The 25,404-nt window shown below is 42.9% G+C and overlaps 1 protein-coding gene across 1 annotated transcript in view; it reads right to left on the bottom strand.

The window, feature by feature from the left end:
- The window catches only part of DLC1 (DLC1 Rho GTPase activating protein), a 228,071-nt gene that overhangs the window by 142,393 nt on the left and 60,274 nt on the right, over nucleotides 1–25,404 (bottom strand). The window contains exon 4 of the mRNA XM_066632836.1: nucleotides 11,800–11,833. Coding sequence (XP_066488933.1) covers nucleotides 11,800–11,833 — 34 coding nt within the window. The remainder of the gene's footprint in view (nucleotides 1–11,799; nucleotides 11,834–25,404) is intronic.

Here is a 25,404-nt window from a genome sequence, read left to right as displayed (position 1 = left end):
AGGTCCTGGAGTGCTCACCATGTGCTGACACTGGCCCTGCTCTCAGCCTCAGTGCCACATGTGTAATCTGCTGATAATACTGACCTGTTTTATTACAGAACTATTGCAAAGATAGGTTGTAGGTAAGCACTTTGATCATGCTACCTAAATGCTAAGTGGTATGATTTTTATGTTTGCTTGGCTATGTGCCCAAAACACCATTTGGTTTATGAACCAATGTTCTGCTTGCTGCTCCAAACACTTGAGTGGCAGGCACCGTGCACTCCTCTAGCCCAGCAAATCTCCGGATCACTATGGGGGCATCCCAGCCACTCCCTCTGGGCTATGCCACTGCACCAGTTCAAATGCCCAGAGGACATGTGTGGGTTCCAGTGGACTCCAGACTGTTTGCTGTGATGGTAAGTTTGCAGGGGGAGGATCGGATGTGGGACAGGGAGGGAAGTTGGCCAAGTTGGGGAGCAAGAGTGAGCAGGCTAGAGGCAGGGGAGGATCTCAGTGGCAGCAGGTGGCCACCAAGAATCTATGCCCCTAGCCTGAGCCTGATACCCCCTTGGAGCTGCTGGATTTATGCTAGCAAAAGAACTGGCATAGAACCAAGTAGGCCCAGAGAGGACCAGGGAGCAGTGGAGGAGGTAAGTAAACATTTCTTTACTTACGTCTCTTTCTTACCTCTCTGCCACTGTCTTGTCTCCAGCCTGCCCGTGGAATGCAGTGCAGGCTGCAGTGGCACTGCTGCATCATGCAGGCTGGATCCCAACTTATTGAACAGAGCATGTGAACCTGTACAGAGGCTGGCACACAACGGGATCCACCAAGTGCCCAATGTACATTCAGAGTGACTTCACATGTTCGGTTCTGGGGGACTTTTTGGCCATGCGCGCTGCTCCCTCTACCATGTGAGGGTGGATATTGTGAAGGGTGATGATGCTTCTGTTTCTGAGAATGGGCTTCTCACTATGCTGTCAGCAAAAAGCAGTGCACGAGAGGCACATACTAGCACCATTTATTCTGCATCTTTGCAGGATGGAAAGCACAATGAACAGAAATAACGAGAATGTATAAGTCATATTTGTAAGCTGCTTACCTCTGTAGATCAACCCCACTCGTCCCTGATGAGGACTGTGAGCAGGATGACCAACCCAGGATTAACTGCTGCAATCCTGGGCAGGGGTTCAAGCTTTAGAAATGGTGCATTGCTGATTATGCAGTAATCACCTTGGTGCATGCTGTAGTTCAAACAAGAAGGAAACCTTCACAGCTCATCAGAAACAAATTCTGTGTTGGGGTTTGCACTAATGCTTCTCCGGTGGTTGAGGACTGAAATGGAGCCGCACACATGACCTCCAGGCACGTTTTTTCTGTATGCTGCCTCAAGGGCTGAGTAAGTGATTAGTTCAGCTGGTGTTTTTGCCCAGTATTGTGTTTCCTTCTCCTCCACTGAATGCATAATAGAAGGAAAAACAGCTAGAGGATGTACAAGATACTCCAGGTGATATTACCACCTGGGCCTCTCTCACACAACACAGCACAACAAAAACATCCATTTTTGCTAAAAAGAGAGCATGGAACAATGGAAGTGGTTCTTGCTTAGACAATAGGCAAAATAATGCACAAAATATTTACCCTGGTTTGGTTTCAAAGAAGCCCCACCACAGTAAAAACTGAGACATCACCTTGTTGACAAAGGTCCATATAGTCAAAGCTATGGTTTTCCCAGTAGTAATGTATGACTGTGAGAGCTGGACCATAAGGAGGGCTGAGCAACGAAGAACAGATGCTTTCGAATTATAGTGTTGTAGAAGACTTTTGAGAGTCCGCCGGACTGCAAGGAGATCAAATCAGCCAATCCTGCAAGAAATCAACCCTGACTGTTAATTGGAAGGACAGATACTTAAGCTGAAGCTTAAATACTTTGGTCATCTCATGAGAAGGGAGGACTCTTTAGAAAAGACTCTGATGCTGGGAAAAATTGAAGGCAAAAGGAAAAGGGGATAGCAGCGGACGAGATGGTTAGATAGTGTCACCAAGGCAATGAACATGAATTTGGTCAAACTCCGGAAGTTAGTGGTAGGCAGGGAGGCCTGGCATGCTGTGGTCCATGGGGTCACAAAGAATCGCACAATGACTGAACAACAACAATTCTGATTCTAGAGTAGGACGGTTGTGGTTTTTGCAGCTAAAGACAGTCACATTTCTACAGACAATATTGTTCTCCTAATAGGATGTTTTAATTCCCTGGACATTCCATTGAAGTCTGAAAGTACTGGCACCATATACTACACCTATGTTGTTTACATTTTATCTAAGCCTATTCCTTTCTGGACAACTCTATCAATTATACGCTATGCTGAAATGTTCCCAATCTATTTTGAACGCAGGCATGAATGAGAAGATTGTCAAGTTTTTTGGTCTAGTAGTGCAATTTTTGTCAACATTTGTCCTCCACCGTACCACTTCACATTGTCCACTTATTTGAACTGCCACAGGAAGTAACTGGCAAGGATGTCATTGCCAGTTACTTTTGGATTGGGAGGCCAGGTTTGACGTGACAAACACCAGTAAGAGACTCAGGGAGGATGGGAGGGCTTTTGCAAGTGCAGGACTGCATGCTTCCTACTGCTATTTGTTGTGTTGTGTTCTTGGTCTTGCTTCTGGGCAGCAGGTGTCCAGGGTTCCCACGAGTACCACCAGACACCACCTCAAGGACCACTGGTAGTACCCAAACAACTGGTTGAGAAACACTGGTCTAGTGTTCATATAACCATTTTTCCAGAAAGCATAAAAGCCAGCACATAATACAAACACAAGCCAAAATATAAACTAGATCAGTTATTTTAAAAATGTCAACTATATGGACAGCTAAGATTCTTTGTCACATCTTTGCAGCCAGGCATATGAAAGGTGCAACCTTTTCCAGAATATGCTTATCTCAGTTGCCTAACAAAAAGATATATTTTTGTTGGTTTGACTAACGGACCAAACAAAAACACTTTGCAAATATTTAGATCTGCAGTAGGTAATACTCTTGTCTAAACCATCACAGAGTGTTCACTACAAATGCAATCTATGGAACCCACTTGATTATTCACATTAATACTATCCATCCAGTTCAATTTATAGGAATCTTTGCTGGCACCCATTAAGGTCAAATGCCAGCAGTGGTTGAATTCAGCAATGGACAACCAAAGGAGTACCTTTAAGGTAACAGCATATTAGGTAATATATATTTTTGGGTACTTATGTATGAGTGTGTATATTATGGCATATCAAAATGTGGTCTTCTATTTCTGGAAAGGGAAGGGAGGAAGTTACATTTCTTTAATTAGATTTAAACATCGGTAAGGAGGATAAGTAACAGAATCCCAGGAAATGAAATTATTGTGCTATTTTTAGTTGCACTGGAGTATATTTGGGCAACAAAATGTTTTGCTGTTAAGAAAACAGGACAGAGGTAAGAGAGTCATGGGAACTGGTGGAGAAAGCAACAAAAAGCATTCAAACCCAACACAGATGTAGTAAAGATTTTCCAGATGTGGAATTTTTTTCCTTGGGATCAGGAGAGCTAGCTTGGCTTACTTAAACAGTAACATTTAACTCTGACGAAAAGAAAAACCTCACAGACTTTTAATCTATCAAAGTGTAATTGATTCTGCTAAGGTTTTATATCTCAGCTTTGCTTTATGAAAACAAGTCTGCCCCTCATTCCTGTGATTTCTCTGGAATTCATTGCCTCCTTAGAAATAACACTTCAGTACAGTGGAAAAGCTATCCCATTTAACAACCTTTCCAAAGAGAATACTTGGTTCAATATTCCACACATTTGTGTGCCGGGGGGCCGGCTAAAAAATAAAATAATGCCAAAATCTCGCTTTATTCTGGTATAACTGATTCTGCAGTTTTGTTTAAAGTATTTTGATAAAGTGAGTGTTCTCTTTTGCCTCAGTGTTGTGTTTGGCATTTTTCATTAGTTCTTGTTATCATATAAGTACACTTTCTTCAAATATGCTTTCATTCACTCATCCAGCCCCAATGATATACTTCACATGGCAGAAGAGCAAGTTCACATTCCCAAGGAAACGTGATTTGTGCTCATATGCCTGCACTTGCATAGGCCCTTACTATATTATACTCTCCTACATTCTTGGACAGAGAGTTGCATAAATTTGGCCTATTGTGTCCCATGTTATCTTATGTGTAAAGTGCAGGGCAAGATGTGCACCTGTCCCCCACCACACAAAAAAGATTGATAAGTGAGTATATTACCTTACTCCAAAGAGATTAGCGCAACATAGTGGTTAAGGTGCCCTAGTTCAAATCTACAGCCCAATCCTAACCTGGAACATTGGAACAGTGCCTGCACTGGAACAGGCAGGCCAAGTGGCTGGAGCGCAACTTGGAGTAAGGATATATTTTTACCCTTTCCCCATGTGGTGCACCAGCCACCCCTATGGGGCTACTCAGATCTGTGCCAATGAAGTCACTAGCACAACCCAAGCAGCCTGGTATAACATCGGGCTAGCTGGAATGGGGGCTAGGATCTGGCCTAAGGTGCTGAGGGTGGTCCTGCCCACCTCCCAGTCCAGGCCAACCACCAGCTCACCCTCCACTCACCATCCACCCTCCCTCCCACGCCCCCAAATGTTCCAGTCCCACACTCCTGCCACTCTCTTCCATCGCCAGCAGTTCTGGTGCCAGTAGGCTGGCAAGCACTCTTGCGACAGCCTAGCCAGCCCATGAGTCACTGAGAATGTGCTTTATGGCATGTTTGTGACACTCGTAGACTGGTGCAGGGAACTTGCGATGGCTGAAGAGCTGGTCTGGATTGTGCTCTTAACCTCATCCTGGAGCTCACTGGCAGCACAAGCCCAGTGATGTCTACTCAGAAGAAAGCATTATTGACTTCAGTGCAACTTACTCCCAGGTAAATGTTAGAGGACTGAAGCCTGGATGGCCTTGGGCAAGCCAATATTTCTTGTCTGACCTCTCCATTCTGTAATATGGAAATAAAAAATTGCCTCACCTTACAGGATGACCAAGAGCCATTACTGGCTCACTTACAGATGATCAAGATACTGTATGTGGAGCACTTGAGAAAAACAGTATATTAATCTGAAACCATGTTTTAAATATAATTTGGTAAGATTTCATGGAGGTTAGTCACTTTCCTTATGTTGAGGTTACTGTCACACTGTTACCAAGTTTATTACACATCATTTTGTTCAAGCAACACAGTGGATTACAGATATTCTTTTACCAAACGAAATCCCATTCACCTTATGAGACAAGAAGAAATGTTGATTCTGGAAAAGGTAAGCACATCCTGCCATGAGAAAGGTATTCATTTATTATACAAATTTATATGCTGCCCTTCAGGGCAGATTACTTGGTAAAAACCAAGCAATAAAACAATGCAAGAAGGAGCAGCAGATAAAAGTAGCACCTCAAAAGACTTCAAAAGTCTAAGGAAAAGAGATTCCCTTGGATAGCAGTTCACAAACAGGATATCACCACAGAGATGGCCCTCTCCTCCATTGCCACACGCATCACTACAGGGGCACACCAAGAACCACCTCAGGAAATGACGAGTGTATGGGCAGTTGGGAAGGTGATTCTTCAAAGCAAGTCTTTTTGAAATGGAGTGCGGATTGCGAGGCTGGAGCCTGATTCCTGCTTCCCTCCCCCTCGTGTCGCAAATCTGGAGTTCATTAGAATCCAGGATTATTTCCTTTCACTTTGACTGACATGCCATTTCTGGAGGAATTATTCACCTTTCCAAAGCTGTAGTCTTAGCTGCCAAGTGCATACTTTTCTGGCATCTTTGACACACTCCAATTGCTTCGATTCCCAGCAAGTAGTTCCCGTTGACGTTTACTACTTAGAGCAAAAACCGCTGAGTAAGTGAAGGAGACAATTCTGCCAAACAGATGTTTCAGGGAAAATCTACCAGCAAGGAGTCACTCATAAAACTAGGCATTGTTGAAATGGGCTCATGCCCAAGGAGTTAAGATAAAGAAATATCACCCTGATCTATCTGATATTATATACACTATATAAATGTATTTCTATGAATACATTAAATATATATAAATTGTACAGTACTCATATAATGTCATATTTGTGTTATATAAATTATATCATGCTATATAAGTATACATTAAATAACGACATGATCCATAAATATATTCCAGGAATCTGTCCTTTGGAGGGGAGAACAAGATGGAACAATTCTCATCCTGTGAATCCCTCTCTCTAGCTTCATGAATATTTCTCACTAGATGAGAAGTACATGAGACACATTTTTCTGTGCATACCATACATTGGCTCTGCCCAGACTTCTGTTAGTGACTCCTCTCAATCTTTCAGTGCAGGACTTATGCCTTCTATATACCTTTTTTAGAATGTGTACAACCACGTTGCCTTTTGGCTGCACCTGGAAGGGATATGATGAAAGAGCACTGTTTTGCACTGGCTCCAGACTTTTTGGGAAGGACAATTTCAGAAGGTGCTTCTGGGAAACTGCTGCTTCACTCTTATGACTGCTTTCAAGATTCACCATGTTGTTTACCATATGCGTATGTGAAACTGCTGGGTGAGGTCATCCAGAGCTCTGGGCTTGGTTGTCATCAATAACACCCAAGTGCAAACAGACAATGCAGAGTGGACAGAGGCTGAGTTATAAGTGAGCATAATACAGCTGGGGTCTCTTCTGCATCTCTTTTAGACTGTGAGTGCTTTGGGGACAGGGAACCATTATCGATTCATTTTGCTATGCAAAACCATTTTGTGAACTACTATTGTTGAAAAGCAGTAAATAAATATTCACCACCACCACCACCACCATCATATGTGAGACTGCAGAATGTGTCTATTGCTTCCATAAAACGGCAGTTAAGGTAGGCACATTAGTTTATTAGTACATGAGTGAATTTGTGAGCACACTCCCTTTAACTGAAGATTTTTGGTTTATATCATATTTTGCATTTTTAAGATGTTTTAAATCACTCTTGACTACCTTTTGGAAGAAAAGTGGAGTGAAAATATTTATATATAATTACAAAGCTAGGGCAGGTACAGGGAGACACCCTATAGCTGGCACAATTATCATATCATGAATCTACACAGCATCTTTACCTTAACCTTTGGAAGGGATCTGTGGATATTCATATGCATTTTCCCAAGTAATTCCTCCATCCCACTCTAGACCAAATATGCATACTTCCAAATAACATGGTCAGGAAGAAACAAACTCAGCAAAAAGCGTTCTTGAGTTCTGAACTTCGGGCAGTAAGGAATTTTATGTTCCTTGCCTGTGTGATTATGAGTCTAGTGCAGGCTAACTAAAAGGAAGGATGCTCCTTCTGAGCAAGCATAGAGAAGGACAACATTCTGGACACAGATGGTGCCCTAGAGGAACATCTGGATTTGATGGAGAAGTGTAGCTAAGAATACTTCCAAGCCAATGATGACCACCAGGCACAATTCACTGTAATGAGCATGAATGAGTGCAGAAAACCAGCCTGCTTCTGTTTTGTGTACAGCTTTCAAACAGAAATATCGAAGACAAGACAGTGCGGTACATCAAAGATACCTCTCCTGGTAACAATTATCTTCCGCCTGATAGTGCACCATTTTGTAGAACTGCTGTGAGAACTCATGGTGATTGAAGAGGAGGAAGATTTTTTTTGGATTGGTGGTACAGTGGGCCCTCTTTATTTGCGAGCTTGGCACCCACAGATTTCTGTATCCATGAGTGCCATTCATGGCTGGAGGGCCTCACAGGACCTCCTGGATGTGACCAGAAGGCACTTCTAGTCACACCTGTATTTGTGAGGCTCTCCCTGTCGATTCCATTATCCACAGAAATTGGTATCTATGGGTGGTCCTAGAATGGATCCTCTGTGGATATCAAGTGCCCACTGTACTCAACTGATGGTAGCTAACAAGAAACCCTGACTCCAGTCCCTCTGCTTGATTTGTCAAGGTAGATATGAAGGGTACCTTTCAAAATAGTAGTGCAGGTGATATATATTTACATTTCCCCTTAAACTTCCCAGAGTCGCAGGCACATCTGTGTAGCTCAACTCATCAAGTGTTTGAAGATTGTGTCCAACAGATTTGAAGCCAACAGAAACGTCTTTAACACACGCTTCATCTCACAGATGTTTAAGCACCAGTATTACAATTGTGAAATCATCTGACATATCTATTAGTCAGCACCATCATCATCAGAATATTTTGCTTACTGAAGTTTTATGAATGTGTTTTGTGCATACAGAAATCTGTAGCTGATGCAAGATGAAAAAGGAATTGTCCTTTCTCTAAAAGGCAAATGTAATGCCTGCAGGTGTAATCTTAACCCAAAGAACATCTTTTCAAGGAGGAGAGTAAAAAAGCCTAACTTTTCATCACACTTCAAAGGCAGCACTTTGTCAGAGGGGTTTAGGTCAGAAGATTTGTCATTCAGCAAACAGGCATTTCAAAGCGTGCATGCATATGTACAAAAAGAACACACAACAGCAAAACAAAGCTCTCAATGGGTTTCCTCTAGGAACTTCCAGTTGATTTTTTTAAACATACTTTTATCTCACTCTCCTTCTACAGAATTCTTTATCCTATTTTATCCTCCAAACAATATAAGTTTTTAGACAGCATGACTGCCAGACCCCTGCTGCCTGGCAGCAAGACTGGCAATTTTGCAATGTGACAAGCAGGAGGAGGATGCTGGTTTCGGTAAAATTGCTGTTTTTAGACATTCTGAGGCTTGGGGAATCCTGCGGAGACATCCGTGAGCTCCCCACACCCCCCAGGAGGTTGGGGCTGCAAGTAACAAATTTTCAAATCACCCTTTTGTCCCTGGCAGCTGCATGATCCTGGCAATCACGTGGCTGCCTTTAAGGGGACAGCAACAGGGCTTTCCCTGGCTGGTGGGTCGTGAACCACCAGTTTGGGAACCACGGTTCTAGTGTACTGGCTGAGGTCGAAGGAAGGAGAATTGGTAAAGATGAAGGAAAAGATTTCCTTCAGGCTGCCTACTTTGTGAAGAGATGAATATATATCTTCTTGAAGAATACAGCCCTCAGGAATCAAACTGGTTTTAAGAAAGGAAGAAGAAACATAGCTTGAAAACTTTGTAAAAGCTGTTTAGAGCTTTTAGTATTTTCTGACTAGGGTTCCAATGAGACCAGAGTTTCAAAAGTCCTTTTTACTCTCTAGACTTGTTTATTGACAGAGAAACATGTTGTTAGTTACTTTTAAAAGGCTTCACGCTGGGAGCTCACACATTGAGTCCTGACCCATCTTGTCATCACTCAGTCACTTGAGAGTCTTCAGTTCCTCTCACCATGTGGTGGCACAGTTAGGCTCCTCTGCTGCCTGACGCTAAGATTAGAAGCTAAAAGAAGCTTCTTGCAGTTAAGGTCCCCTTTTATCATCTCTGTATTTTTCTATTTACAGATCAAAGGGGCTACAGAAAATTGCCACTTCAGGACATAAGCGTCTACTGAGAGCCAGTGCAGACTAGGAGATGGACTTGGGGGGGGGGGGGAGCTTAGGTTTAAAAATCTGCACTCAGCTGTGAAACTATGAGTGGCTTTGGGCTAATCATTGTCCCTTAGTTTAAACTGCAACACAGGCAGTGTGAGCCCAATAGCTCCTGATGCCTGAGACCAAATCCTGCCCCTCCCTTACCTGGTGATGCCACACTTTGCTCCTCCCAATCTCTAAACTGGGAACGGAAGAAGGGGACAGAGTGGCGGAGAAGAGTGACGGGCTAGAGTAGCCATTCTCACCCCCCCCCCCAATTTTTGGCTACTGCCCCTTAGGAGCTCTTTTCAGGTTCCAGGCTGCTCCCCCCCCAGTCAAACAAGGACACAACACAAACATAAAATCCTCTTCTCAGTTTTCAGTCTGTGGCCCCCCTTCAAGTGACAGGGCTCCCTAGGGGGGCATATGGCTCCTTATGAAAATGGATGATCATTCATTCATTCATTTTTTACTTCACCTGCCTCCACCTGGGGGCAGTCAAGGCAACTAACAAACAATAATTAAAATACATAAAAATACATAAACTATAAAATACAAATAAAACTTTGAAATATAAAATTGATATTAAAAGCCAGGCTGTGGCAAGCAGCAGCAATAAAAAAGTATCAATTAAAACATTAAATAAATTACTAAAATGCAGCCATCTTACCCCCTTACAAGTCCCCAAAGGCTACCTGGAATAAAAACATCTTAAGGCCTTCAGGAAGGCTAAAGAACAATGAGGACATTGTTCTTTGCTCAAGGGTGAGAGAACTTCATAGTATAGGTGCCACCACTTAGAAGGCCCTGTGGCTGCCTTTCCCTAACCTTTTTTTTTTAAATGGTGGCACAGCCAAAAAGGACCCACTTAGATAATTGAAGAGAACGGATTGGATTGTACAGAAGAAGGTGGTGTCTCAAATACACTGGTCCCAAACCATAAAAGGCTTTAAAGGTCAAAACCAGCACCTTGAATTGGACCCAGAAACTAACCGGTAGCCAGTGCAGCCACTGAAGCAAAGGTGTGACAGAGTCAAACTGCTGAACTCCAGCAGCCGCATGAGCTGCTGCATTCTGCACTAACTGCAACTTCTGGACCATCTTCAAGGGCAGCCCCGTGTAGAGCACATTACAATAATCTAATCTTGATGTCACCATGGCATGGACCACCGTGGCAGATCTGATTGAGACAAGTATGGCTGTAGCTGGTGCACCAGCTGAGCTGGGCAAAGGAGCAACTGTGAGTCTAGGATAACCCCCAAGATACAGACCTACTCTTTCAGAGGGAATGCAACTCCATTCAGAGCAGGATGAAAACCCAGCATCCACATCATGAATTTCTGAACCAGAATATCTGGTCATATCTGACCAGTTTATAAACTCTTGGGTAGAGTTCAAACTAGTAAGCACCCAAAAATCCTCGTCCAAACATCAAGTGGGCTGTGACACCACTCATAATAATAAACCAAAACAAGACAGAAAAGCCATGCTGCTTGCAGAAGTCTGGTTAATACAACAAATCAAAGTATCCTGAAAGGGTATGCCAAATTGCCTTGACACTTGTTTTCAGATAAGAGAATCAAAATACCAAATCAGCAGCCAAACAATATAGAGAAAACCAATGGTTATTACAAAAGCAGTCTCCGTATTTGATGCCAAATTTTGTTTTCTGACTCACAGTCAAAACCTATTGATGTCTCCTCAGAAGGAAATCTCAGTTTGCTCAATGGGACTTACGCCCAAGTAAGCATAAATTAGGTTTCAGCCTCAAAGAAATAGCCATATTGCTTCAGAAAGTACACAGCACATGAGCTAGGACTGCTCATAGTTTGTAATGTGCCTTATCTTTTACTCTGCAGGACTTATTTGTGGATGGAATATAGCACATGCAAGTACAGGAAAAAGGAAAGTATGGAACTAACCAGTGACATGTTTGCAGATTGATCAGACAAGTAGCCAATACATGCATATATCCTCACCCACAAATACTCCAAGCTACAATGAACTTAAAGTAAATACTCATTGTATATTGCTGTTAGCATCAAAGTTATCTAGCCTTGTCACCTTATACTTAGGAGTGACTTATCTGTGGATAAAAAAAAGGGGACACACTATCCTGATCAAAGTGCAATCTGAAAAAATACAGTATTCATAAAATGTATTATTTCCACTTTTTGCTGAAATTTCAAATCCTGTCTCTTTCCACTAAGACAATTAAGTCCCACAAAATTGAAATCAAGAAGAGAAAAATAGCGTGCATGATGATCAATAACTCACCAGCCTTCTCCTTTTCTGTAATAATTGGCATAGCCTGAAAAAGAAGAAAAATGATTAAAAAAAAAAAAGAATTCAAAAGTAGAGATGAAACAGTAAACACCCTTTTCAGATGTTCCCAGGCAATAAAATGAATACACTTGCAGGAGAAGCAGCATTTTTACATCAAACTCTTCCCAACTGAAGAGGATGTTTGTAGAGACCCTTTTTCATGCAAGACTACCTGGGAATAAGTCCCACTGAACTGACAGTGCAATCCTAACCTTACCTTATGCATCCAAGTTGTGCTGATGGACAGTCCAGCTGGAGCTGAATCCAAAGCTGCGGCTGATGGAGCAGAAGAGCTTCTCCGTGGGGTGCAGGGGTGAGGTGGGGAGAGTGGAATGAGGTGGGGAGGGGTTGTTTCTGGGCGGGGGAATTTCTGAGAGGGGGAGTGTGAAACCGGGGGTGAAAGCAGGGAAGCAGACTTATTATGTATCCTATCCCCAACACAAACTTCTCGGAAAAATTCAAGTAGCCCTATTGGGTGGGCTGGGCTATACACAGGATAAGGGAACAAATGTCCCTTTATCCCAAGTAGACCTTCTGCCTGCTTCTAAAAAGCAGAGGAAACAGTGTGGGCCATGCAGCCCCACTGTGCAAGTGCTGGTTATGATGCGGGTTGTGCTGTCCATGGGACTTCCTTCTGAGTTGACAAGCCTAGGGTTAGGCTGTGACTGCAGCAGATCTGAACAACACTGAATAAACAACATGTAATCATCTAGAAGCCAAAATGATCTCTGTATTCACTAGCATTAGTTAAGGCGAATATAAAACCAACTTTAGGAATGAGTATGGTAAGTTAGGAAAAGGGCAATCTTCATAGATATTAGCCACACACCATTAAGAAAAATTAATTCATGGTCCTATTTCGTGAGTTGCTGCACCAATAAGCTGGTGATTGGGTTATCCCCAAAACAAAGAAATAATTTCAGCGAATTCTCCCTACATGATCTCGACCAGACAGTCAAGATTGTTCCAACCCTGCAAACATCTCTTTGTGTACTCACAGTTTCTATAGAAAACAATTACAAGTGTGGCCTTGGTATCTGGGGAATCCATTCTTGGACCCCTCATGGATACCAAAAACGGCAGATAAGCAAATCTGCAGTTTTGGCCCTTTAAACCCTCTGAAGGCAACTGGAGCTGTACTCCAGTCGCCTCTGGACAGCTTTCTAAAGCCCGCAGAGGCTGCAAGTATCTGCCCATGGCCTTTGCAGGCTTCAGAATGGCCGTTTACGGCAGTAGCCTTTTTGGCCCTGTTGGCCATTCTGAAGCCCACAGATGCTGTGGGCAGATGCTTCAGAAAGCCCTCCGGAGGCAACCAGAACACAGCTCTGGTCACCTTCAGAAGGTTCAGTTTGGGCCAAGTCTGGCTCAAGTTGGGTCCAAGGAACCTATATTGAGTCAGATCTGCGGATAGATTGGTCCTCTGAATATGAGTGGCAGAAGTCATGCAAAAGATGCTGCTTGGGCTATGGGTTGTATTAGGAAAATGGCTCCAAAGCTCTTTCTGTTATGATATACGGACATTTTCTGAAGGCATGCTAAAATGAAATAAAAATGTTGGTCCAGTGAAGACGTCTGCTTTTTTTAATTTTTTTTTTTTTTGCAAACTTCTTTGGAACAGATGTGCCTTTAAATGAAAAGAACTATTGCTTTTGATGGGACACCTTTGTAATACAACTGCCTGCCCAAGAAAATACATGCAGCTGTGTTAGATAACAGTGATTTATAATGGAATGGATGCTTATTCTTTCTTAATAAGTTGTGCAGTATTTGAAGAAGAGCAGATACCTACTGTATTGCTTTTCTGTGCATCACTACTGGATTCTGTTCACATGTCCTCAGCTGCACCAGTACATGGAGTTTATGAATCCACACTGGTGAATTCACACTGTGTGTCCTAAGTTTAGTTAATCATGACTAATGTTCTTAGGCATGACTATCAAACCTTTATTTTTATTTTACACAAATTATTTTGTTTAGTTTTTATTCACAAATTACACGTTAAAATTCTAGTGTATTTTACACAATTCATTATATATCATTTCTCAGTTTAAGCATGGCATTGTTTCCTTGTAATTGTCACATTTCTCTTTTGTTCTGAATCATATCATGCTGATTACAAAAAAGATTCAAGTAAAACTTATTCATTCATTTAAATTTCGTTCATTCATTAAAAAACTCATTTCTTTTTTGGCCAATGAAAATGTGTATAATATACAGCGTGTTGGCAACCTTCAGTCTTGAAAGACTATGGTATCGCACTCTGAAAGGTGGTTCTGGAACAGCGTCTAGTGTGGCTGAAAAGGCCGATTCGGGAGTGACAATCCCTTCCACACCGGGAGCAAGTGCAGTCTGTCCCTGGTCTGTCTCCCTGGCTATGGGCCTTCCTTCTTTGCCTCTTTGCCTCAGACTGTTGGCCAAGTGTCTCTTCAAACTGGGAAAGGCCATGCTGCACAGCCTGCCTCCAAGCGGGCCGCTCAGAGGCCAGGGTTTCCCACTTGTTGAGGTCCACTCCTAAGGCCTTCAGATCCCTCTTGCAGATGTCCTTGTATCGCAGCTGTGGTCTACCTGTAGGGCGCTTTCCTTGCACGAGTTCTCCATAGAGGAGATCCTTTGGGATCTAATGTGGCCCTTATACTGAAAAGTTTGGAGACACCTGGTTTAAGGGATACTTGATGACAGCCCTGCACTGCTGACATTAACCATGTGTTATAATTAGAGATGTGATTTTTCAGTGATAATGAAATTTTTAAAAAATTACACTGCTTTCTGCACTTCTCATTTTTGAAAACAAACAAAAATATTCCTGAAATCTTCAAAAAAATAAACTAGGAATTCTGCAAAAAAAAAAAATAAAAATAAAAATAATGGGCTGGACTGGGGAGGAAGGGCATGGGTAATGACTGAGTGCATCTGCTGATACTATACCATGTATATCACCTACCCAGTACACTTTAAAAAGTGATTATATTTTACAAAAATGTGCCCTTGGAATAAAAACACGTAACAGCATTTTCTGCACTTTTCCTCCTTGGGGAAAAACAAAATCTGGGAAAAAATAAAAATATTTAAGCACACCCCCAGTTATAACGCATGATACTGCAGAGCTGCCACCAAATCAACTCTGGACTGACCTTACAGCACAATCCTATCCAACTCTCCAGCACTGATGGGTGCATATTGCATTCTGTGGTGGTGGTAAACTCCATCTTCCTAAGGCCTGATGCTGCAGGGTATAAACATGACATTCTAGTCAACTGATCAGTCAAATACTTAAAGGGCGCATAGTTCAACTTCCTGCTTGTTTGGTAAGCATGGCAAGAACTTAGAATGAAGTCATCTCTGAATGGCAGGAACCAAGCCTGGCGTTGCCTAGCTGTGGCTGGCAGAGACTGACCAAAGTCCAAAAGGGATCTGGTCAGTCCTTTCCCTATGAGACAGTTTCTGACAATTAAAAGGGAGAAGCAGGCAATTTACAGAGAAGTTGGAGAGTATGTTAGGGAGTTGGGTTATTGTGGGTTACTTTTGTTAGCAGGGATTAAAGCAATCCCACATAAAGCAAACTAATGGACGTTTGTTAAGAACTTTACTGGGACAAAGAAAGAATTGCAGTCATTGTTACTTACGGTAGAAAACAAAAGACAGGAAAAGAAATCAAACCAGAGGGCTAGTAACAGTAGGAGAGAGCAATCCACCTGGCTTAAAACTAAGCAACTAACTACCCCTACTGGCGGAAACCAGTATTTACACCCACACCAGTGGCCAACTTGATGACACTCACATAACCGAATAAGAGTTCTAGTATGCATTCTGATACATGGAAATGAGTGCCGACTCATACTAACACATTATTAGTTTCCTGCTGGGTTATAACAACATCTCATTGGCTCTCAGGACAATCAGTCTCATTGGTTGGTTTTGAGCTATGAAAACTCACTTCTTAAGGCAGTTGTGTTTTTTATTATTATTTGGCCATAACTTTTGACAGAATATAGATATTTCAACACGGTTTGCTTCACTGCATTCAGCATTAAATCTTGCATTGAATGATATATAACATGATGGTTATTATTTAAAAAAATACCAAGATTTAGCTATTTTGGAGAGTAGCGGTCTCACCCCCCCGAGTATGTCACCTGCACCCACATTCCCTCGCTCCGCCTAGCGAAGTCACTGCATGGAGCATGCTACAGTTGGGCCAGTCTGAGCCACCAGTGCAAAGCGGCAGCAGCATCAGAGCCATCCTGCTGCGGCCACCTTACCATCCCAGTGCTGGTAAGTCGGTGAGAGGGTGTTTCCTGAATTGGCAGGGGAAAGGCAAGGGGTGTTTCTGGGCTGATTGGGGGAGGGCAGGAGGCAGGGAGCAGGCTGGAGATGGGTGGATTTTGCTAGCAAATGTGCATGTAGGCAAACATGCCTTTGGTGCCTCCTTACCTTCCTTGGACCTACGCCAGGTATAAAGCTGATATAGGTTCGAGGCGATCTATAGAACAAAAGATCCCTTACCTTGAAGAGGCTTCCTGATTTCCCACCACCACCACTGCCACTGGGTGCAGCCCACACCTCCATAGTGTGGCTGCATCAACACCAATGGCAGAGGCCATGTTTGGGGCATTTGGGTGTGTATGTTGCTAACATACTTTGTTAGCTATAATCCCAGTAGAATAACACGCATGTTACTTATGAAAAATGCTTGCATCTAAAAAAAAAAAAGCAAAAAAAAAAAAGCAAAGCTTTGAATTCACTATGGACCTTTCTCAATGGCTTCCATATGTTTTAAATTAACTGCATTCCCAGGAAGTGATTTAACATATTTGGCAAAAGAGCAATTAAACGGGATTTTCCTGCTCAGCCAGATGGGTCCAGTGTAGCTTCACGTTATTCCAAACTTCTCAACCCTGGTGAAACAAAAGAACTATACTAATAACTTCCACATGATCAGATTGAACACTTTTAAAAGGAAACTCTTCCAGATCTTTTCTCACACTGTTGGTTATGAGCAGAAAAACCCAAAGAAAATGCCTATATATGTAATCAATAGGAAAAGCTGTTAATTGTTATTTGTCCATATTTGTTGTAGTTGACTATAAGAGCACACTAATTATTAGAGCTGTCAATCATTCATTAATCCAGTGGTTCTCAAACTTGGCCCAAGTGGGTTATGACCCAGTTTTTGGTGGTTTGTGAAAATGACAGGGCAGATTAGGCTATGTGCATCAAGGGTTAAACAACCTTCTACTTGGGGGGGGGAGCACTGCTGCCCCATCACCATTATAACCACAGAGACTTGAGCAGCTGGTAAAGTGAAACATTTTTATAGATGCTAAAAAGTTTGAGAACCACTGCATTAATCATCTGCCTTTCTAATTAATCAACTGATCAATTCTCTTGTGACTTTGTTGCAGATTGGACACAAAAGAAAATTATAAGCTCAAATACTGTTTTTATGAATAACTCCTGTACCCCTGATTCTATGTGTTTGAACTCTTTCAGAGGTTTCACAGAAGGGCAGCTCAAAGCTGTTTTATGCAAATTGGCCTTCAAAACATGTGAAAAGATAAACAGAAATATTTTTAAATTATCAATTTTTAACCCTTTAAAATAATTCAGTTATCTATCTGGATGAACGCTAGCTGAGCTTGTCTCCTTAGGAAATTCCTGTAAATTTCATCCAATTCTGAATTTTGCCCATTGGGCAGCCCAATCCCACCTAACTCCCCCTGCAGTGATGTTCACTGCATTCTGTGGAGGAATTTCAGTGTTGGGAGGCTTCCTTGGGGTAGAGAAAACAGTCATTACCTTGCCCTGGAGTAAGTCCATGCCCAGCTGCTGGATCTCAGTGGTGTAGCTAAGGGGATGCAGGGGGTAGCAGTCACACTGGGCAACAAGCTTTAGGGGGACAATAAGCTGAGCTTGACACTAGTGGTCAAAACTGTGAAAATCTTGGTATGTACGAATAATACCATCATGTTATATATCATTGGAAAGGTAATTTAATGCAGAATGCAATGAAACAAACTGCATTAGGATATCTGTTTTCTATCAAAAGTTATGGCCAATTAACCAGCAAACAAAAACACAACTGCCTTAAGGAACAAAAAGTGGATTTTCTTAACTCAAAACCGACCTATAAGACTGATTGTTCTGAGAGCCAATGAGATGTTATTACAAAACAACATGGAACCAATAAGGTGTTAATATGAGTCAGCACTCATTTTCATGCATCATAATACAGCTACTCCTGCTAACTTAAAAAGAGGTACTTTTCCAAGTGGTGCTCCTCTTATATTTAGCAGGGAGAGAATAACAGTCCCGCTTCACCGCTTCATTGGTTAGAGCACAGTGTCTCTAACCAATAAGGGGTACACTTTTTAATTAATTTATTTACTTACTAAAATTTGATTTTGTCATGGGGGGGCTACAAAATCTTCTTTGACTCTAGGTAGCAGATATATGCCTTAGCTATGCCACTGGCTGGCGTGCGGTGACAGGTCAAATGGGTGGTGAACTGCTGGGGGGAAGAACCAAGTTTCCCCCCAATTTGCATGTTTTATAAAGCCTGGGTGTGATGTCTCTTCCGGTTGTGACATCACTTCCAGGGCATCATTCTGAGCTCTGCACCAGGCTACACATTCATTAACTACACCACTGTTGGGTCTACTTGGACATGTGACAGCACGCACAGTGTGCCATTGAAAACACCATCAGGCAAGTGCTGCCATAGCCCGTGGATGGTAACAGAGAATATAAGTTGGCATGGGGGCAATTGGTGGGTAGGGAGGGGAGGGAACAGGGAGTAACTGGGTGGTTTTGGAAAGGGTAGGAGATAGGGAGCAGGTGGAGTGGCAGATACAGCAGCAAATATGGATGTCAGATTTGGCCTCCTTAGGGCACAATCCTAACCCCTTATGTCAGTGCTTTCCAGCACTGGCACAGCAGTGCCAATGGGACATGTGCTGCATCCTGCAATTGGGTGTCACTCACGGAGGTCTCCTCAAAGTAAGGGAATGCTTGTTCCCTTACCTCAGAGCTGCATTGCCCTTATGTCAGTGTTGGAAAGCACTGACTTAAGGGGTTAGGATTGCGCCCTTACTCTCCTTGGACGTATACCAGCTCTATAGTTGGTATAGGTCTGAGGACCCCAATAAGTTCCCTTACCTCAAGGACAGCACCTCATTGCCCCCCACCACGGCGTGCATAGCATTGCCCCCCCCATCATAGCATACCTCCATGGTACAACTGCATTGGTGCTGGTGGCAGAGGAAGGATTTGGCTGTAGGTCTGCGGGCGCAATCCTAACCTGCGCTGGAGCAGGCAAACCAAGAGGCTTGTGCTGCATCCAATGCGGGATTGCAGCGAGCAGCGGCTCAGCCAGGGGCAAGGGGAAGGTCTTCCCCTTATCCCTGGGTAAGGGCTGCGCACCCCTATGGGTCTCCTTGGACCCGCTCCACCTCCGGACGTGGCGCAAGTCCGAGGAGAGCGGAGCGGCTTGAAGTCGCTCTGCTCACCCTGGGACAGGGGTTGGGATCCGGCAGAACTGCTGGGTCCCAGCCCTGCCACCAGCTCCCTGTGCGCCCGCCCCCAGGCTGCCCTCCCCCCATCCAGTAACACCCCCTCCCGCCCCCTCCCCACGCCACCCAAGCCTACCTTTGCCGCTTGTGCCGGTACACTTGCACCAGCACAAGTGGCGGCGTGGGCGCCGCAGCAGAGGCTTCTGCCTCCGTCCGCGCGTTGGCACTGTGCAGGGCTCCCCACACCTCCAGCAGCCCTACCTAGTTAAAAGTAAGTGAAAGCACCCCCCCTCGTCCCCCTTAGTGACGCGATCCTGGGGATCCTGAGAATCACGTCGCTGCCTCCCCCTTCCCCTGCCTCTTAAAGGGACGGGGAAGCACTGCACGAATTGGTGTGTTGCAACTTACGACTTTGAGAAACAACGAAATAAGGGGTTCATTAAAAGTGTCCTTCTAATAAAGAGGAACTCCTCCTGTGCATGTATTATCTGTGAACAGAGTGGGATAACGGATGTCTTGCATCCTCCCACACTGTGCTAATATTAAATAGGAAGCAGATGTAGTTGAGTGACACTGTGGATTATGAATATATTTTAATAACATGAAACAAGTACAGGTCTCAAGACAGATCTTTCTTTCAAGAGGCAGGAGAAAAAAAAGCCCAAATCACTGGGGTCATATCTCAATGGTATGCAATACTTGGGAGGCTTTATAAAAAAATGTAAAGGTTTTAACTTACCCCCCCACCCAATCATGTTTGTAGATATGTATCTATTCACAGTTGCTGAACTAAAGAGGGAACATGAGATCTTAATGACTAGCCTTTAAGGGAAGAGTGCACTTTAATTAACTTTGCCAGGTTTTCCAGTTTTATTGATCCTTCTGTGATTGGAAGTTTCTGCAAGATAACTGTTAGCAAAACAAATGTCTTTTAGCTTGAGAGGAGAAAAATATCTGCTATTGTGCAGCTGAACCCCAACAGAATCTCTGCTGATGGATAAAAAGCATTAGCCTCCAAAAGAGGGTTCCACTGCTAAGAAACAAGCCATCTTTGCTCTGGCCTACTCTGTTTTGGGGTAGGGTGGAGGGGGAGGACAGAGAAAGAAGCACCATGTGATGAACTGTCAGTTAAGATAAATTTTGTTTCTACAAACACTTTCTAGCAAAGAATAGCTGGCTGCAGTAACAACTAGCTGGCTGCTCTTACACATATGGAGCATTCACTCCAGCAACTGAAGCTTGCCAGTGAAACACAATAGTTGCCAGGCATATTGATGTATCTAATGCAGCACAAGTGATTATAAAAAAGAATGGCTAGTTGGTACTCTGTGCAACATCTGGGGAGAAAAGCACATTACACTAGTGCCCCTACTCTCTTGAAAGCACTGGTTCCCTATTCTCTTGAAGGTACTATTCTAGATGCTGGTTACAACATACACAGAGTTAAATGGCTTGGGCTCAGCATATTTTAGAGACTATGAGCCCAAACCTATTTAACTTTCCAGCTCCGGTGTAGCCACAAGGCAACCCCATGGTATGGGGCTGCATGTTCCCATACCTTGAGAAGGCCCCAGTGACTGCCCCTCTACCACAAGATGCAGCACACACCCCACTGGCACAACTGCACCAGCACTGGAAAACTGGATAGGATTGGGCCCTATGCCAGCATTTCCCAAACTTTACATAGGCGGTAGGACCTCCCTAAGTAGTTGTAGGGGGTGACAGCGGTGATGACACTTCTACGATCGTGCTGCCGCTGCAAAGAAAAAGTTTTTTTTTACATACCTGATGGTCACTGTGGCCCTCCACAGGGTGTGGGGGCTCTGCAGGGCTCCACATACCTCAGAATGCCTCTCTAAAGCAATTGCGACCCACTTCTGGTTTTTGTTACAAAACAGAATGAGCAGGGCTAGGAAAAGGCCAGGCTCTTCTCCAAAGCAACTCAGCCAAGCTCTGCTGCAATGAACCCAGCCAAATCTTGTTTGCAAACCGGCTGCTGCCCCCTTCTTTCTCTTTTGGAAGCTCAACCAGGGTCTCCAAAGGAGAAGGAATGGGGAGTGGCAGCCAGATTGCAAAGCTGCTGCCACCGCTACTATCACCTTTGCCTCCTCCTCTGGGAGAACCCAGAAGTGATGTCATGACATCTCCGCCCTGTGTGCTGTTGCCTCTAGCAATGTCTCTGCTTTTAGCTCAATCAATTTGAGTAAAACAGATGGCTCCAGCTTTTAAGGACCCTGAGGCAAAAGTCTGTTGAGGGCCTCCCTGTAACATGCTCCACTATGCTTCGGAAAGCCCACATGTGCACTGGGAAGTGGATGTGCAACACTCCTTCTTAAAATGTTGCTAGTGTAGTGTTGATGGCATGAAGGACTTGTTTTCACAGCTGCCACTTGTCTCTTACCTCCTTCTGGTAAGCTCTAAGACCCTGGTTGGCTTAATGGGCCAAAGTGAGGAGGAACAACAACAGGATTCTGACACTGATGTCAAGGGAAGAAAAGGGTGTTCTGCTACTGCTCCCTATTGCCTCCCAGTAAGCCCAATAGGGTGCCTGTCAGACTGCCCTCTTTCTTTCCCTGTTGCTGCTTCACTATTCCCTCCAATACAGAATCCTAGATTGGGTGGGCAAAGTTTCAAATTTAGGGATCCTGAACCTTTCACAACTGTGTAGGAGAAATAATTTCAGCAGGTACAGCTTGTCATCTATGAGATGACAAACTACGCCTGCTGAAATTCCCTCATCTATACAATTGTTAAAGGTCCAAGACCTTTAGTTGAAAGGTCTTGAAAGACAGCCCACCCCTGTCCTAGATCAAAACATTCAGGAATTATGAGTTGGCATTGGGGAGGAAAGTTGACAGTTCACTGCTGCCCAAATCACCTTGTAAGCATTCCCATTGGCCCTGGCTTGCCTCACTGGCCAAGCATGGTTGTGGGTCCTTTGTGATTATGGGCCTCTGGCTCTTGCCCCACCATGTCCCACCTGCGAAACCCCTCAGGATCAGATCCAAATATAGTCCCAGCATAAGCAAGGTGGCAAAGAGAAGTTTGAATCAGACTTCTGAGATGAAAAAATGCTGCTGCAAATATGGAGAACCTCTGAGTCCCTAAAAAGAGGAATCTCTGCAGTAATGCAGTATCCTGGAAAATATTCAAATGAAGTTATGGTGTATGGATGTGTTTACTTTTAGAGATGGAGGCCCAGGATTCTCTGGAAGGGAGATTGCTTGTTAGTCTTGCGTGATCTTTCCTTAATAAAAGTGAATGATTGGAACTTGATCATTTTTTATCAGACCTGAAGCCCCAGAGGTGACACTCTGGACAATTATATTCTATAATAATAATAATAATAATAATAATAATAATAATAATAATAATAATAATAATAATAATAATAATAATAATAATAATAATAAAAACTTTATTTTTTCTCCCCGAAGGGACTCAAGGCAGCTTACAACAGGTTAAAACAGATTAAAAACATAATTTAAAACAAATAAAAACATATTAACACTTATAAAAACAGCAGTCAGATAAAAAATAGTCCCGTAAAAAGAGCATAGAGCAGCAGCAAATCATAAAAGAATCAGGCCTGTAAAAAATATAAAAGATGGACATATAATAAGTTATAAGATATAATAAGAGGACAGCTTCTGATTGGCACTAGAGATCCAAAGTTGCAAAAGAAACTTTGGGCAGATACGCATTTCAGTTCAGACAAAGTCAGCAGAACAAGCAGGCACCTCAGATTAGCCAGACGCTATTAAAGAGAGTGATGGAGAAACCGAGTTCCACTATCAACCAGTAGAAAAAGCCATTTTGGCCTCAGTATATGGCTGTGAAAAGTTCCACATTTGCATCTAGGACTAGCTGGTCGCTGCAGAATAGCCACAGGACTATAGAGTGCTAAAAAGAGGTTGGCAGATGTCCCACCCAGAATCCATACTCTTTTCCAGTTTCAGCTGAATGACTTAACTATTGAATATAAGCCAGGAAAAGATCTGGTAGTAGCAGACACATAATACAGGGCATTTGACAGTAGAAGTCAGAGAAAATAATGAAGAATTTGATATTACCCATGTCAATGTGTCTAAGTTAAGCACTTTTCCAGCAACAGGAAAAATGTGGCAGAAATCTACAGAAGCCACAACGAATGATATCACAACACGGTGAGTAACCAAAATGATCACCACATGCAGATAGCCACAACATACCTGACCCATATTATCAATTTAAGTAAGAGCTATCTGTGAGCTATTGCTCAGTGTGCTCAAAGAATTGCAGAAGAAGACATAAAGGTAATCTTTATATGGAAAAATGGAAAAGGAGAGCAATTTTGGATTTAGATGATTGCATATTGAGAAATTGGTTAAAAAGTGACCATTTTTGGCCTCCAGAAAGCCTTACAAGGTCTCCTGAGGTTCAGGGAGGCTGCGTGTGACTTCCCTGATCTTCAGAATGCCTGGGGGAAGGCAGCAGACATGGAGTTGGCACCTCCAGGTGGGGGAGGTCACACCCCTGGCGGTGTGCCCCAGGCGGGAGAGTGGCCAGGAATGCCACTTGTTAGAAACAACAGAAGGCTACTTCTGTTTATTCCAGAAGAAGAAAAGGGAAAACCACAGCTCACCTGTGAAGAACAAACTACAAAAGCAGTCCATATGTTTTTAAGAACTAGTTTCCTCACCAGGATATTTCCCAAGCAACTGTGCTATGTAGTCCAGCATTAGGTTACATCTCACCAATCTTATTGACTTCAATGGGACCACAAAGCACACAGGTGGGTTTAGGATTTTGCTCTAGCCCTTCCCATTATTGTACCATCTAGTAGAACCAGTATTAAAACAAACTTTGCTTTTTTTTATTTTCCCACTGAGACTATAAGCAAAGAACACAAAACAGCATGATTGCTAGTTAGCAGAGTTCAAGTCACCAGACGTGTAGTAGAAACAATAAGAAAATAACTTAACAGCTTTCACAGCTTCTGTGGGAACTTGGGATAAGAGCACAATAAAAAAAAACCCATGGCAATTACAAAATAATTTCTCAAGTGCTTTATAAACAAAGTCCTATGTTCCATGTGGATCTCTGCGCAATGACTTATGAAGAGCAAAAGAGCCACCTGTCATTCTGGAAGGTGATCCTATGGAATGTCATGGGTCTAATATTATTTGACCACAAGACAGCATAGAATGCAATTGTGTGGAATTCCTCTTCCCAACTACAAAAAGTTTTTTTCCCCCCCTGGCAAAGGAATGCAACGCAATGGGAGATTTAGGGCGAAAAAAGGAGCATAATTCATTTGCATGCCTTGGTGATGAAGAAAGCCCATTCATATTGGAAATTAGGAGGATAGTATATAACTGAAACCTGTTACATCTGTCGGACTCCTGTTGTGGCTTCATCAATGAGAACAATTTGGCCTGGTGTTATTTGGTCAGTCATTACACAGATACCAACCTTTTTAGCTGATGGATGTATGATGAGCAAAGAACTGTGGCCAACTGCAGTGACAAAACTAGCATACCTATACAATACACCTGTTTTGTTGTATATACATTTTGTATGTTTACGTGTAGCCTTAAAATATCTTCAGTAGGCAGCTTAAAAGGATATAAGGTATGAAATTGCAACGGCGTATGAAAGTCATTTGGCACCCAGGGCCCATAAATTTTTGGCACCCTCCCCATGACAAAATTGTTTTCAGCAATAGTCATGGTATGAAATGAATAATAATAATAATGGTCAGAGAAGAAATGCAAGCAGAACATAGGTTTCATGTATAATAGGTTTCACATGTGTAGTGAACATTAGAGATCATAACCCAAAACAAAACAGGGAAGGAATTCCCATCAAGATAATATGGAGTGGATTTGTGGTCTATCACACATACAAAAGCAGTTTTGTTGTAATATAGAAGAAAGGCAAAACATACATACATTTATGAAGTCTACATTTGGTTTTCTGGAATGCTTGCAACAACCTATTTATTCCCAGTGGTAATCTCAGAATAATCCACTTTTTGTTACCAGCCATTTTCAACCACTGTGCCATG

The sequence above is a fragment of the Tiliqua scincoides genome, chromosome 6 (assembly GCF_035046505.1).
Source record: "Tiliqua scincoides isolate rTilSci1 chromosome 6, rTilSci1.hap2, whole genome shotgun sequence".
Taxonomy (NCBI): Eukaryota; Metazoa; Chordata; class Lepidosauria; order Squamata; family Scincidae; genus Tiliqua; species Tiliqua scincoides.
Note: the sequence above shows the minus strand (reverse complement) of the source record. Positions and strands in the feature narration are given on the sequence as shown.